This window comes from Eulemur rufifrons, chromosome 17, assembly GCF_041146395.1.
Source record: "Eulemur rufifrons isolate Redbay chromosome 17, OSU_ERuf_1, whole genome shotgun sequence".
Classification (NCBI taxonomy): domain Eukaryota; kingdom Metazoa; phylum Chordata; class Mammalia; order Primates; family Lemuridae; genus Eulemur; species Eulemur rufifrons.
Genome location: NC_090999.1, coordinates 50,043,024 through 50,059,470, shown reverse-complemented (window position 1 = coordinate 50,059,470; position 16,447 = coordinate 50,043,024). Strand labels below are relative to the sequence as shown.

At 39.6% G+C, this 16,447-nt stretch overlaps 1 protein-coding gene across 2 annotated transcripts in view; it reads right to left on the bottom strand.

Annotated features, from left to right (window-relative positions):
* IQGAP2 (IQ motif containing GTPase activating protein 2) overlaps positions 1 to 16,447 on the bottom strand; it is a 278,338-nt gene that overhangs the window by 97,234 nt on the left and 164,657 nt on the right. Inside the window, exons 10-12 of one of the 2 annotated variants that reach the window (XM_069492248.1) lie at positions 13,996 to 14,159; positions 10,661 to 10,821; positions 5,360 to 5,484 (exon numbers count right to left, since the gene is read on the bottom strand). In XM_069492248.1, the coding sequence (XP_069348349.1) occupies positions 5,360 to 5,484; positions 10,661 to 10,821; positions 13,996 to 14,159 (450 nt within the window). Of the gene's footprint in view, positions 1 to 2,083; positions 2,153 to 5,359; positions 5,485 to 10,660; positions 10,822 to 13,995; positions 14,160 to 16,447 lie in introns of those variants that run through there. The other variant, XM_069492249.1, reaches the window with a different exon arrangement.

Here is a 16,447-nt window from a genome sequence, read left to right as displayed (position 1 = left end):
AATATTATAAGATGGAAACACAGAATACCAGAACTGGAAAAATTTAATGTAGAGATACACAGAAAAGAAAACTGAAGTAGAGAAGTTTGGATATACATTCTATTCTTTGGATAACTACTTTACCACTCTGTAAGGATGCTAAAACAGATATTAATAGTTCAAAATCAAGCAATTCCCTATATAGTGTTAAATAAGAGTAAATTTCCAGGTCCATGTAGTCCAGTGCTGTCCAACAGAACAATGGTGATGGAAATGTGCTGTCCAACATGGTAGCCATTAGCCACAGGTAACGGGTGAATACTTAAAATGTGGCTAGTATCCAGGAAGAACTGAATTTTATTTATTTTAATTAATTTAAGTAGCCATTTGTGGCTGGGAAGTATAGGTAGGCTCCATAGAAATAAACATAATCAAGCATGTTCTGGGATATTTTTAAGCTGCAGTCCCCCATCCCTGGGCTGTGGACCAGTACCGGTCCATGGCCTGTTAAGAACTGGGCTGCACAGCATGAGATGAGCAGCTGACAAGCTAGGGAAGCTTCATCCATATTTACAGCTGCTCCTTATGCTTGCATCACCACCTGAGCTCCACCTCTAATCAGCGGTGGCATTAGATTCTCATAGGAGCACAAACCCTGCTGTAAACTGTGCATGCGAGGGATCTAGGTTGCACACTCTGAGTATCTAATACCTGATGATCTGAGGTGGAGCTGAGGCAATGATGCTAGTGCTGGGGAGTGGCTGCAAATACACATTATCATTAGTGGAGAGGTTTCATTGTACAATAAATGTAACACACTTGAATCATCCCCAAACCATCCCACCCTAGCCCCCGGTCCATGGAAAAATTGTCTTCCATGAAACCAGTCCCTGGTGCCAAAAAGCTGGGAACCACTGCTTTTAAGTTTCAAATATCGATAATTAATTTTACATATTGTTTATGTAATACTAAGTGGTAAAATAATATCTGGAGTTCTAATTCAAAAGGACAAATAAGCCTGTTGTGTAGTTTAATTTTCAACCACCTCTATCACACCAAAGGATCTTAGAATATAGATTATAAGGTCCAGAAATGAAAAATACAGAAGTCAAGCTATGGAATCTAAAAATTTTTGCAATTCTAGTAAAATAGATCTATTTGGAGGCCACTTCTCAATATCACATTATTTAAAAAAACCTACCACCCAGTCATAAAAATACAGTATTTAGACATGATATACATACACACACACACATTTAGATACTATATATATATACACACACACACACACACACACACACACACCAATCAGGGAGCTTTTGCTTCCTAGGTTAGTGCTGATGGACAAGAACTGGTACAGAAACTAAACATTAATATAGAATAATATTAAACATTAATATAGAATTCAAGCTTAGAATGTAAGCATTTTTAAGACCAAACTCATTATTTCACATTTTGTCAGTTATTTTTCATCATGGATGATCACAACTCACTTTACAAATGGTATATACCATGATATAGAACAAACACTTCTAGTTTTTAGCGAGTATCTCCATCTTGATAGTCCATCTCCAATTCAATTAAGGTAAAATATTTAGCTAAGTATTTCCTGAATAGATGACCCCATAACCACTACTTGCTAAGAATAAAAAGATTTACCAGTAAGAAAGAGACAATCAAAAACTCCTAGAAATTCAACTCTGAATATACTAAAAATCATTTAATTGTACATTTTAAATGGATGAATTGCATGATATGTGAATTATAACTCAATAAAGCTGTTATAAAAAAAACTCCTAGAAATTATTCCAGATTATAATACTTAAATAGGTTTGAAAACAAAGCAAAAGTATTTCTCTAACATGAAAGTTACATTATCTCAAAACACTGGGAGAACTCCTGAAAGTCTAAGCACTATCTGTGTAACCAGGTATTATCATTTCACCCTGTAGGATTTATAAACGGGAGGACATGGGATATTTCATGTCATCCTCTGGATCCCCCCTGGGGTAGGCTATTTTAAATACCTTTAAACACCCCATCCAAAAATGGTCTTAACAGAACCAAGTCTGAGAAAGAGAATGTGTTCCTAATGGCCGATCACCTGGCAATGAGTGCATTCCAGCTGACTTGATTGAAATCACCTGCTTAAGTTTTTGTTTGGTGTGTTTCTAAGAACACAAGCTGCTGACATCATAGTAAATGACCTCATAGGAGCCGAATGACCTACCCAGAAGCCCCCGGGCACATTCACATCACTTCCTGTTTATTAAGTAAAGGAAAAATCCCATTTGAAGAAGGATTACTGAGTCTCAGCCCATGTTCCTACTTCTTTAAATCAATGTGTGATACTCTAACATTCTAGCAGATGAGGTGACCTACAAAGAACGGTACCTACCAAACTTAGAAAGCAAAAACTCAAAGGAAGAAAACTTCCTTATCTAGGATACACGGCTAAAATAATGTTCACCTCTGGCTCTATTGGAAAAAGTAAACTTTTCAGTAAGAATTCAAAGCATCCAAGTCTGAGGAAATGCATTTAGCAGATTTTGTATGAAATTTACCTTCCGCATTTACCGTTTTCCACTAGCTGCAGACCTTACCCACGTCACAACAGGGACACAGGATGAGACCCTGGAGCTCGTAGCAGAAGGGGCCCGAGGGGAGGCAAGAGTAATGCACTTTCAAAACGTCCACAGAGGCCGGGCGCGGTGGCTCACGCCTGTAATCCTAGCACTCTGGAAGGCCGAGGTGGGCGGATCGTTTGAGCTCAGGAGTTCGAGACCAGCCTGAGCAAGAGCGAGACCCCATCTCTACTAAAAATAGAAAGAAATTATATGGACAGCTAAAAAATATATATAGAGAGAAAAAATTAGCCGGGCATGGTGGTGCATGCCTGTAGTCCCAGCTACTCGGGAGGCTGAGACAGTAGGATCGCTTGAGCTCAGGAGTTTGAGGTTGCTGTGAGCTAGGCTGATGCCACGGCACTCACTCTAGCCTGGGCAACAGAGTGAGACTCTGTCTCAAAAAAAAAAAAAAAAAAAAAAAAAAAAAAGTCCACAAAAAAATTCTCAGCTCTGATGATTTAATTACTATATTGTACAATTCTTGCCTGTGCACAATGGTGTATTTTTAAAATTTTAGCTTTTTAAGCAATTGCCTAAACATGGTATCAAACTCAATTCTTCAGGAGCTTTAAACAAAAATACCTCATTTTGACAAAAGGAAAAAAAAAAACCCAAAAAACAGATAAATACTGCTTATCATATTTCCTAAATTCCAGAAAGGAAATATTAGCATCTGAAATTACTTCTCTGGTTATGGCACATGCCCTTCATGACAAGAAGCCTAAAAGAAATATCACAGTGGCCGTGTAAGATGTCCTAGAGAGGAAAACTTGGTTGTGCTCTTGCCTTGATAGAAAAAAGCCACAGGCACCAAGTAAGATTTTTTGCTTAAAAACAAGATCTCCCTACAATAGACTATTCTCTTTTTAAGTTACACAAATGTTACTTGTTTTTCTCTTCCTGGTAAGGCAAAGACTTTGAACAAAAATGGCATTTCCTCCCCTTTTAATCAACATCAAGTTTACAATTGTTCAGCACTGAGAACAAACACACTTTTGCTTGTATGAGCAGCACATACAGGAAGAATCAAAGCAGACCCCGACTGTGGGCTATAAAGATGAATTAACACCATTTGCAACAATCTGGATGAAACTGGAGACCATTCTCTTAAGTGTTTCAAGAATGGGAAAACAAACACCACATGTACTCACTATTACATTGGAACTAACCAAGGAGCACACACCAACACAGAGGTAAGTAAAACTCACTGGAAATCAACCAGGGGGGAAGGGGAAGGAGGGGAGAGACAAAAACCTACCTACGAGTACTATGAACACTATTTGGGTGATGGGCACACCTTTAGCCGAGACTCAAGCATTACAAAAGTGATCCATGTAACCTGAAACATTTGTACCCCCTTAATATTTTGGAAAAAAAAAGTATTGGGAAAAAAGTTAGAAATCAAAGACAGGACACAACTGTTTTGCCTACCAAAAGATAGGAGTCCTTCCCCTTGGGTGACATTTGCTGTAATACCCAAACCAGTGCTGCAGGAGACCCAGCAGAGGGGAAGGCCAAGGAGGAAGGCAGAGGGCAGAGGGCAGAGGGCTGGGGGACTGGAGCAGGACACATGCAGCAGTGGTGTCCCCCACCCCCACCCTGATGATGTGGAACATCTGTTCAAACTAGTGCTTCCCTCTGGACTAATACCTGGCAAGAACCACAAGCTCTTAAGCCAACGGGTCAGAAAAGATCTAGCTGGATTGTGAGCAGCCATCTGATTGCAGAGATTTCAAATGCCTCTCCGAAAGGAAATGCAGAGAGGCAACAGAAAGCTGTGTGGTCCCAAAAGAGGAAATTTAGATTTGTGCACAACTTGAAAAGGACAAAACTAAGAAAGTGTCCATGCATCAGTATAACAGTGGTACATCCATGGTGCATTATGTCAGGGTAGCACACCTGGATCCTATTTTATAGTAGGAGCTTAAAGTGAGATGGTTATAAAGAAAAAACAAACCCAGCCTTGATTTTTGGCCCACTGCTCACAGGAAATAGCAAAGAAAAAGAAAAAATATTAAAATTAACTGACAAGTCGTATGTTTTACCTCAGGAATGATTGTAGTATTCCAAAGTTAGATATTGCATTAGAAGACCAGACCTAAGACCTTACCAAAACACACTGGAACGTTATAAATTTGTGACGTAAGTATCTGCCTACTCTATCATCAAGCTTACAGCAAGTGGGTTAGGAAAGGCAAAGCTGGGGTGTGGAGGGGAAGCCAATGATTTTAGCAATCCTCATCCACTGCTGACACGTCACAGAGCTCAGAAGCCAAAGAAGATGGCATAGGTTGGATTTTATGATGGAAAAGACAGCTTGAAGCTTGAATTTGGTCATTCATACTACAGAAAAGCAGTGAATATGCAGACTGCTGAAGTTACATAGTTTCTCATTCTTCACTCTGTTTTTATAAGCACAAAATGAATGATAACGATGCAAGCTGACATTCAAGAAAGCATGTCTTTAGGCATATCTTCTTGAAGTTGGACCGCTTTTATGCTGATAGCTCATAATTTCTAGAAACATAGCCAAGCACCGTGATTTGTGAACGCGCCCTATCTCATCTGATCTTGGAAGCTAAGCAGAACCTTGGATAAAAGACTTTATATATAAGTAAATGTATACATATTAGGGGAATGTACTCTCACACGGTTCCATGAGGAAAAAACCTGTAGCTCTAATCTAAAAAATTAAGTTGTCCAGATACCTTCTTCTCCCCGTATGCTAGACAAGGAAAGTATCCCATACTTACGGTCATTTTCTTCTTGAATTTGAATATTAACCATATCAATACAATTCTGAATTTCATTCCAGCTTAAGTTCTCTTGTCCTTGGGATAAGGCTTCCAGTTTAATGGAGAGTAGTGAGTTTGCATAACTGCAAAAGGGAAAACAATCATAATGCCAATCAGAGACATTCATTCATGTTATGTATCTTCAATATGATACATGGCCATGTAGATGTTATAAGATTAGACAAAGAGTAGAAAGGCAAACAAAGTTGTCTTGTGCAGCTTTGTCAACATACACCAAGCTCACTTATACTAATGGTGTTTTTTGTTACAAGTATTTTCATGTACAAATTCTGTTTAATCAAAGTTCCTCAAAATCCAACCTTGTACCTACTCTCAACTCTATCAAATTACTTTCCCCTCCTCAGTTATTAATTTCCCCATCCTTTGCATGTCTTGGTTCTGCTCAGTTTCCAGATGATAAAATTCAGAGTTATCACGGCTCTCAATATTTCCATCATAAAAGGTCCTTTTAACTATTTCTCTTGTTCCTTCCAAAATCTAAGTTTTGAAAGGCCTTTTCTACTGTAACCCTAATATAGCTGGGCTGCCTTGAGGCCTAATATGCCCACTGAGGAATCAAATAAAATGCAAATGTAGTCCCAGAAACCTTGCTGAGTGACATAACTCTTCACTATACACCTTCTTGAAGAGGTGGTACATGAGTTGAACCAGAATACCCTAAAGTTCCTCTTCACCTGCTCATTTCTCTAAAGGCTCCACAGCAGCCACACAAAGGTCTCTTTCCTGCGTCCCCTCACTGCCATGGCATCTCACATCTCTCTTGCGACCCTCGACTCTCCTCACTGTGCAGCCCTCTAAACACAGGGTTCGGTGGACCACTCCAATTATTTTTTCTTGTCTGGAGAAATTTCTTGGAGAAAAATCATCCATACTGATACATTAAGAAGCTTTTATTTCTCAGTATATCAATTTTTCCATTTAAAAATCACAGACCCAATGTTATACACATAGGCTAACATGAACGATTCCAGCCAAAAGTAAAGGAATTCAATGGTTTAGTTTTACATCTTGAGGGAAATAAAGAACAATCCTCTATGTACATACTGATTCACTATGCAGTTTGATTTCTGAATAGCCTCTAGGGATTTCCCAATAGCAGAGGTTAAAAGAAGTAACATCATACTGAGTCTAAAAACTGTTTTCCTGGCAGTGACAAATATTCTCAAATTTTTGCATGCTTCAAGGTGCCATTTAAGTGTCTTCCATAGAGAGTAGCTTCAGAGAACAACATTCCAAAGAGGAAGTAGTGGTGACAATTTATTGTCTATAACTGAATGAGGCCTCACCAAGTGCAGATGTGAAAACTGGCTAAATTTTATGTGTGAGATTTTTACCTTACCAAGAGTTACAAACCTAAGAAAATACTCTGCTACACTAGTAATATGCAATAACCAATACTGACCACAGTGACAATATGGATAAATGGCAGCTTGCACTGGTTAACATCCCTTATGGACAGGGCCCATTCTAAAAGTGCAAAGTCCTTATGGGCATTTCATACACTTAAAGTCTAAATCATGACCCAACAGGAATAAAATGAGAAAGTTAAGAATAAACAGAAAAAAATACAACCACCCATCATTTCTTTAGATAGGAACAAAAACAAGCTAAAGGGAAAAGATTTTAGGAGTAACACAAGAGAGCTTCACAGGTTTTCTAAGTAACTATTTGTCTCCAGTAGTGAGGATATCAACTTTGGAAAAAATATTCCATAGCCTACCCAAACAGGCCTATGTTCTTTCTTCTTACTCTTTCCTCGGAGCTCTCCTCACCTAATAATGCTATGGACAGAGTAAAACGACTGGTCTAACAGACCTTGGAAGCTTTAAAATGAACAATCGATTTCAGCAGATGTTTAGTAAGCACTCACCACACGCAAGACATGTGGCAGGCACATCAGGAATATTAGGAGGAACAAGATGCTGCCTTGACTTCCAGGAGCTTTCAGGCCAGTGGGTAAGATGACACAAATTCAAAAGGGCTTAAGAGCAGAGTTCGGGAAAGGCCATAGGAGTAGGGGCAGTCCCTAGAGAGGTCGAAGGAAGGGGAAGTAGAAGGAAATCCTTACTGGTGGAGTTCTTTCCCTGGGACAGGCTCTGAACCAAGCACGTTACCCTCAAAACAGTTCTGCAAATGCAGAATAGGTGTTTTGTTTTTGTGCTTTGGAGACGAAGACAAAAGGGCTCAGCTAGAGGATGTCAAACTCAGATATTTTGGGCCCCAAGGCTTATGCTCCTGTAACCACATCATGCTAGTTCCCAGAAGAGATGATATGAGCTGCTGGGGTGGGAGAAGCATGGTATATGGTAGGCAGCAAGTGGAAGCTCCAACGCTGTGCTTAGCTGAGTTGGGTGAAGGTACCAAGTTCCTGGTGGTGAGAGGACCATGCATAGAAACAGAAAGACCAGAAGGTAAACAGTGTGGTCGGATCCAGCTTGGCTGAGGTGCAAAATGCAAGTAGGGACGTAACTGGAGCTGAGATCAGAACACGATATTTAGAGTGAGAAGTCTGTTCTTAATTCAGATGAGAGCAGGGAGCAATCAAACAGAATTGTGAACACAGCTGCATTTTAGAACAATTAATCTAGGAACAGTATAGGTCCAGAGCTAATGCTAACCAATATATCACTTTTGTGAAAGTAAGATAAAAGAATCTTTCTGGGTGCCAGGTGTGACGACTCAGGCCTGTAATCCTAGCACTTTGAAAAGCTGAAATGGCAACAGCAACATAGGGAGACCCCCATCGCTACAAAAAATTTAAAAATTAGCTGAGCATGATGGCATGTGTCTGTAGGCCCAGCTACTCAGGAAACTTAGGCAGAAGGATTGTTTGAGCTCAGGAGTTCAAGGTTGCAGTGAACTGTGATCATGCCACTGCACTGGGCAACAGAGCAAGACCCTGTCTCTCAAAAAAAAAAAAAATCTTTCTGGGCAAAGCCAATCCAAGAGTGGAAGTTATAATGAATAGGTAGAGACTTTGCATGAGTTTGTGAAGGTGGTCTTGTCAAGCACTCTTATGCTATGCAGAACCTACACTCCATGGGGAGTAGTCCTGGACACAGCAGTGTTTCTCAAACTTGACAATCTACAAGCCTGGGCTTCCAAGAACCCAGGTTAAGAAGCTGACTTTGGAAATGAAATGCTAAGGCCGTGGAAGATCACTTGGGGCCAATACAGTTGTCAATACAAGAACCAAAGTGCACCCAAAAATCTCATGTCAGTACTGGGCCATTTGGGTGATCCAGGAAGTGCTTAAATTAAATTTTTAAAAATCAAAACATACACATTTTTGAAGTTTTTCATAGAGAACACTTGAACTCTGAGGCTGTATCTGTAGGTCCTAGCTGACAACCACAGGTATAAATGTGATTCTCAAACCAAGTGGGACCACTTCCTTAAGGGGTATCTGTAAATGGGGCAATGGGCATTTTTGATAATCAAAATGGGTGACTGGGTGGGTCAGTGCACGGGCTATTGTCATTTACAGGGCAGTGGCTGGGGATCCTAAGTAATGGGGGCAATCTTTTTTTTTTTTTTTGAGACAGAGTCTCACTCTGTTGCCCAGGCTAGAGTGAGTGCCATGGCGTCAGCCTAGCTCACAGCAACCTCAAACTCCTGAGCTCAAGCAATCCTCTGTCTCAGCCTCCCGAGTAGCTGGGACTACAGGCATGCGCCACCATGCCCGGCTAATTTTTTTTTTTTTTTCTATATATATTTTTAGCTGTCCATATCTTTAGTAGAGATGGGGTCTCGCTCTTGCTCAGGCTGGTCTCGAACTCCTGAGCTCAAACGATCCACCCACCTCGGCCTCCCAGAGTGCTGGGATTACAGGCGTGAGCCACCGCGCCCGGCCAGCAATCTTGACAATTACCTCACCAACATGCCCCATTAGCCTGTACGCTTTATAAGAGAGTGACTAGCTCTGTCTTCTACTCTAGCACTAAGAGGAGAGCAAAGCCTGATTAGGTTAAGAATGATTAATGAACGAGGAGAAAAAGAGGTAGGATGACCAATTTGCAGGTTATTACAGAAGCAAAGGTGAGAGGTCAAGTCTAAGTGAGGATGGTTGCGGAGAAATGGAAACATTTTACAGAGCTGTAACGCATAAAGATGAGCTACTGACATTGGGAAAGGTGATCAGGCTCTTCACAGTACAAGGATGTCTGGCAGAGGATACAGGAGAACTCAAGTTGAGCTTGAGGTTTCTAATCTTGGAGAAGAGGGTGGTGCCATGAATAGCAACAGTGGAAGTAGGAATAAACTACCTTGGAAACAGACTCTGAGGAGTTTTGTGCATACCAGATGGCCAAATTTAAGCCAAACAAGAGCATTAGTTTCTCCAAGAAGACTAAAAACAAGGAAAATCCATTGGCCTTCCACTACTTTTTCTGCTTTTCTCTGTGTAGACAAATGGCCAAAAACTATTTGTTTAAAATCTAAGAAATCTCTTTGATTTTTCTTGTGCAACTGTACATAACCCAAGAGACTCAGCCAACCTATCCACTAGAACAGTTCCAGAGTAAGTCTCAGAAAGAACTTGTGTCAAGACCTGCACAGACAACTCCCTCTGGTGGTCACAAGAATCCAAGATTCACTTGTTTTAACTCAGGCTTTTGTCTTAGCGAATCTCTAAGTTGGCTCCTTATTCTGGCCCTTGCATTTTCTCTTAAATCCACTCAGGCGTTTTATGGTACTATCAAGTGTACTATCCAGTAGCACATTTCAGAAACATAAAAGTTAGATACTAAATTGTTGTTACCACTGCCATGAGGCGCTGTGGTCTAAGGATTCCTTTGGCTTAACAATCAGAAGAGTGGGGTTTGGGGCTCAACTGCCCAACTCTAGGTCCATGACTCCAGATTCTGTTTCCTCATCAGGGAAATAAAAGAATTGGCCTGGATGATTATTCAAGTTGCTTCCGACTGTTCTATATTCTGTCATTGCCAAAAGAAACCCAAGGGAAGATATGTTTTCAATAGATCCTTTGTTTTTAGCCTATCAAATAATCTCTGCCAATCACACAGTCAGTCATTAATTGCTACAGGATAATCATTTGCAGATTCCTTTTGTTCCTGGAAAGGAGGACTCTAAGTAGGACTCTTAAAATGGAGTTGACTAGCTTTTAAGAAATATGAGCATGGTATATGGATTCCTCCACTAAGGAACAAATTCTTAATTTGTAAGGTCTGCCAAACACGCATTTCTGCATTGAAAGACAGTTTGGACAACGTTCCTTACCGTTCCACATACGTCTCGTCCAGATTGTTTAAGCCTATTGTGGGGCTTCTGAGTTGATTCTGCACGGAGACCAGATCATTGCTTTCCAAGGCCTGGTTTAGCAAAGCAACCGCAGACAACATTTCCACCGCAATCAAGAGATCCTCGTGGGCCAAGTAGTTCTGTTGGAAAACATATGGCAATATAAGCTCCCCAAATAACACACCTCATGTTTATGATGGAGGTTGAGAATGCACATTTCAAAAAACAATGAAAAGGCAAAGATCTTGATAGACCAGCAGAAAGAGGGGTCACTGGCCACCCGCTTTCCACTGGCTTTAAAGGAGGTAAATGGCTCCTGGGTTTTCCTTAGATAAACATTTTGGGGACCTCATTAATTACAACCAACAGTTACGACACCACAAATACCTGCATTCCCATGCCTGATCCCTATTCCCAGCTACTGCCTGCTTAAAGGCTCAGTCCGACCATATGATTAATCCAAGAACTAGACAACATTGTCACTGACCAAGAGTGTGAGGTCAGATTTTATTTAATGATTTCCAGTTTGAAATTAGGGTAAAAGACAGGAGGGGAGAATTTTACTTAAAACTTATAACCACAGGAAAATAAAGCAAGGTCTGTAGACCAAGAATATTGATGCGAATTCCAAAAACGTTAGCCTAAGTTACATTTTTATAAATTGGGTAGAAATTTTAAAATGTACTATAAGGTCTAGATACTTGAAGAAATCTGAAGTAATCCTTTAGTAAAGCAAGTAAGGATCTCCAGATTTATATGATTTAAAATCTGGATTTGGCTTATCTAAAAAATACATCTTGGCTTTCAAAATACCCTTCCCCTTCAATATTTTCTTCTATTAATACTTAACCATTTTATACCATCTTGGCCCAACTTCAAAAGGAATACTTTTTCATTGTATGGAAGGAACATAAGGAGTATGAAAAAGAATTACAAAAAGAAAAAGAAAAAGCTGAAATACATCTTTACATTTAGGATATTATATGTAATTTAATATATAATGTGATATTGATTTTAAAATGCATTATTACAGTTTTCTGGATCTCCACAAAAATCTTGCAACAAACTGATTTCAGAATAACAAAGGAAAATTTTACCTTCCAAAACAAATGGGAAAAAGGAGTTATCACAGAGAGCATGTCAATAAATTTTATCCAAATATCCTACATTAATACAAGTTTAACACGTAAGTGATGTATAAAATTACAAGTAAAGAGCAGAAAGGAATCATTTACGATTCACTTCTATCTCTTTCAGTGAACTGTCCACAACTACCTAAAGTGCTATACAGCAGAAAGGATGAGGGAAAAGGAAGAAACAGGGCTGGACAACCACAGGTTAACTACAACCAGCTGGGGATGAAGGACTGTGCTAGAGTCTAAGTCACCTTGCTAGAAAAGTAGGAGAAAATATCAATGAGAGAACCCATGGCAAATTTAAGAAAATAATCAAATAACCTATTTTTCTTTTATTATAAAACACTGTATTTCTATATTAAAAACACAGGAAGCCTTGATAATAAAAAAACAAATCCTATCACCCAAACCCTTATATTCTTTTATGTATTTTTTTTTTTTTTTTTGAGACAGAGTCTCATTCTGTTGCCCAGGCTAGAGTGCCGTGGCGTCAGCCTAGCTCACAGCAACCTCAAACTCCTGGGCTCAAGCAATCCTCCTGCCTCAGCCTCCCGAGTAGCTGGGACTACAGGCATGCGCCACCATGTCCGGCTAATTTTTTCTATATATATTTTTAGTTGGCCAGGTAATTTCTTTCTATTTTTAGTAGAGACGGGGTCTCGCTCTTGCTCAGGCTGGTCTCGAACTCCTGACCTCAAGTGATCCTCCCGCCTTGGCCTCCCAGAGTGCTAGGATTACAGGTATGAGCCACTGGGCCTGGCCCACTTTTATGTATTTTTAATTCATGTATACATTTACAAGGTTTTGTTTTTTTTAACTGACTTTTCTTATTACAAAAAATGAGATAATGCTATATATTTTAATTTCAGTTTTTTTTCCACTTAATATCAATGTGGACATCTTTTCCAATCATGATTCTTTACACTATCATTTTTACTGGTTGCATGGTATTTCTAGCACATGGAAGTACCATAAGTTAAGCACTTTGTCATTAATCTGTTATTAATTAAACATGTGGTTTGTTTATTATAAACAATGCTGCGAAACATCTCTGTGGCTAAAGCTATTGAATTCATATCCTTCGGGCTCATTTTCTAGACTGTAACTGTCAGCATCATGGGCCTTTAATGCGTGTTGCTAGGATGACCCCCCCTCCCCCAGAGAGGAGGGTCCAATTCACACTCCCATCAGCTGTCAGGAGATGCCTGCTGCCCCACATTCATACTTCCTCTGGGTATATCTAATCTCTACCAATCTAATTTTTAAACATAATTGTACTTTAATTTACATTTACTTCTGGTTGAGTTTGAACATTTTTTTGTGTATTTGTCATTTGGATATTTCTTCTTTTGTGAATTGTCTGTTTCTGCTCTTGTCCTCTCTTTTTTTTTTTTGGCTATTAAGTGCTGGTTCTGATTTTTAAGATCCAATGAATGCCCTATGTTTCTCCTTAGAACCTTAAGTTTTTAAATTATTTTTTACATTTAACCTTTTATTTTGGAAATTTATTCTGATACGATATGTGCAGTGAGTTAATGCTTTCTTAACCATGGTTAAACACTTGTAAGGATTTCATTATTAAGTAATCCTTCCTCCACTTTTATGAAATACAAGCTTGCTCATAAATTGAATCTTGGCTCTGCTTTCAGTACTTTTCACTGTGTTCTGCTATTTGGCTTACAGGAGCGCTAGTAAACATGTTCTTAATTACTGTAACATATGAAATTATTGTTTAATACTATCAGCATAATAAGGAGCATAAATTTATAAAAATCAAAGTCATGGTGCTAATGCTCTTATTTGCAGTTTTCTGAAAATGCAGATTGAGCTTACTTTTCTATATGAAAAACATTATATACTTAAAAAAATTAGTATAGCTAAAAAATTATCTAAATTTTTCAAAAATCACATAGAGAATAGGAACAATCTGTTTTTGTGTGTGAATGTGTGGACCACTGCCTACAATTTCCTAACTACGCTCTCAGCTTTTGTATATAGACTAAAAGCAAGCGTGAGAGAGGAAGGAGGCCATGGCATTGGTGCAGGTGGGCCAATGAGACTGGGGACTGGTTCTAGTTACAGACTCTACATCCCTGGCATTCTTCTTTCCTAACCAGCCTTCCTTATTGCCTGGACTCAGGGTTACCATCTCGGTAACTGCAGTCTCCTCCGACTTACCATGGCATTCTGCTTCTGGAGGTTGGAAAGTTCAGTCTGATACATAGCAGCAGCGAAGGGATAAACAGCAGGCAGCTGGGCTTCCGGTTTCTTCAGCGCGAGCAGCGTGTTCTCAGGGTCGCCTTCCAGAAGGGCGGCATTGATGTGGTCCACTGCAGCCTGCCCTGAGGATGAAGGTTCACATTCCATCAGAATGCCTGCTTTTCCCACTGCTGCCTGACCCAACCAGCACTTCCTTCCAAGGATCTGAACCTAAGCAGTCACTTTCCATGAACTCCAAAAAGCTGCAAGTGGCGGGCAGGCAAAGCCTTGAAAATGTTCTCTCAGTAATTTAAATCAGTCCAGTCCTTGGAGTCAGTTCCTAAAAGAACCTCAGCACTGATGGAGTTTGGCTTATGAGATCATACCTACCTAGCACGACTTTCCTACAAAGTCTTCCCTTTAGATCGGCTCTGGTCCCAACTCTTCCATGAAGCCTTCAAATTGCTCCAGTCCCTGAGGACCTCCCATGTTGTGAACCACTCAAAGCGGGGCCATGCAGTTCTAGCAGGCTTGTTCTCTGATGCTCCCTGTGAGTTAGCACTTTAGTACTGCCTCGCCACGGAGACTTTAAGCCACATGAAGACCAGAAACAAGCCTTGCTCCACTGCTGTATGTTCCTGCTGAGTAGGCACCGTGGTAAAGCCACAGCAGGCACTCGGATACTTTGCTGCATCCAACCATAGCTCTGTGATCTCTCCACCAGTTGTGGGATTCAGATTATAAAGACCTCAATTTTGGTGACCAGACTGAGGTGCTTGGAACAGAAGATTCAGCATAGTTTTCAGAGCGCAGAAACTGAATTGCTGACCAAATGGGAGAATGAGTAATGAACTCTGCCACCAGGCAAGAGTGAACCAGACAAAGCCTGCAGGTCTTGCCCTGCAGAAGGAATCTGGGTAGCAGAGGAAACACAGACGCTCAGATTTCTAGAGCTTTTCAAGGGTTAGTCTGTCTGCTTAATACATGGCTAGACTGCAGCCAAGATTATTCTAACTGTTTTTGACAAGATGACAATTTTTCTTCTCCAAATACATTCACAAGGAGCTTCCCTCAACCTTTTTACTAAACAGTTACTAACCTTTTGACATCACTCAATAGCAGGAAATTCGACTAATGGAGTCCCCTCAACTCATCCCCCAACCCCCAGAAAACTCACACTTCATCTAAAGGACCCTGAGAGCCCAAGCATTTTTCTATCCTTAAAATTAATGTAACAAAAGAATTCCAGAAAGGAAGGTCAGTGGTTCTTTGTGGTGTTTCTTGTTCTATAAAAGTTATCCAAGGCTTTTCAGTTGCATCTCAGATTACTCTAGGTAGGATCCTGCTTCACCTTTGATAACTTTATTATATAGGTTTGTAAAACTGGATGTTAAATATTACCACAAAATCGTATCTTTAAAACTTTTAATACACTGTTTCTTCTAAAAAAAAAAATAAGGTAAGTTCAACTTCTCTTTTACACTCTGCATTTAACAAAATTTCTAGCCCTGATCTTAAAAGAATATATCATGTAATGCATGGAATACATGTTCCAAAAACCTGAAAGTTAAATGATTACAGTTCGCACAAAGCTGAAGCTTCTGAATAGATCCATCCACGTTACCACCAATGGTCACTTATGCCATTATTACGTAGGTGCCTTAACATTTTAATATAGTAACCTACATGGTTGGGGAAAAGCTTGTCAAAATAACCATTCTTCCATGTTTTCAAGTGTATGATTGTTTCATTGTCATGTCACCAACTAAAATATCCTTCAGAGGTTTTTTCCCAAGACTGCTTTTCAGTTCTACTGGATTATAAATTTAAAATGGGGACAGAGTAAAAAAAAAAACCACTTCAGAATAGTCATATTCTGCACATTTAAGGCCAAACACTGCAATGCCCATCATCAGTTTCAGCTGGTTAGGCCATTAGTACAAATCATCCGAAGTCTTTTACTTAAAAATGGAAAAAAAATATATAGCCAATTTGGCATTAAATCTGTGGTCAGTAACTTATGGCACTGAGTAAAAAAACATTTATATAAGGCATTTTATTTAACATGCAAAATAAAACTGTTTTAGTGGTTATAAACATTTCACAAATAAAGGATGGTAGAAGTCTATGGAACCATTTCCTCTCTAAGCTCATGGAACTCAGATGTCTCGCTGGTAGTATTAATTTCTTCCTGTAATTCATTTCTGTCAAGCATAATGAAATTCTCAGCTTTCACGAAGAACAGACAGAGAAACTTTAAATTGTACCTCATGTATCATCAACAACATGTTCAAGATTTAGCAGGAATGAAAGAACAGGAACATGCACCCCAGAATGTTGCCTTTAAAAAAAAAAAAGTCACCCGAGAACTCTCAGAAATGTGTGTGTGTGTGAGGTAAATTCTCCAACACACTCAGATGTTAGTGTCTAG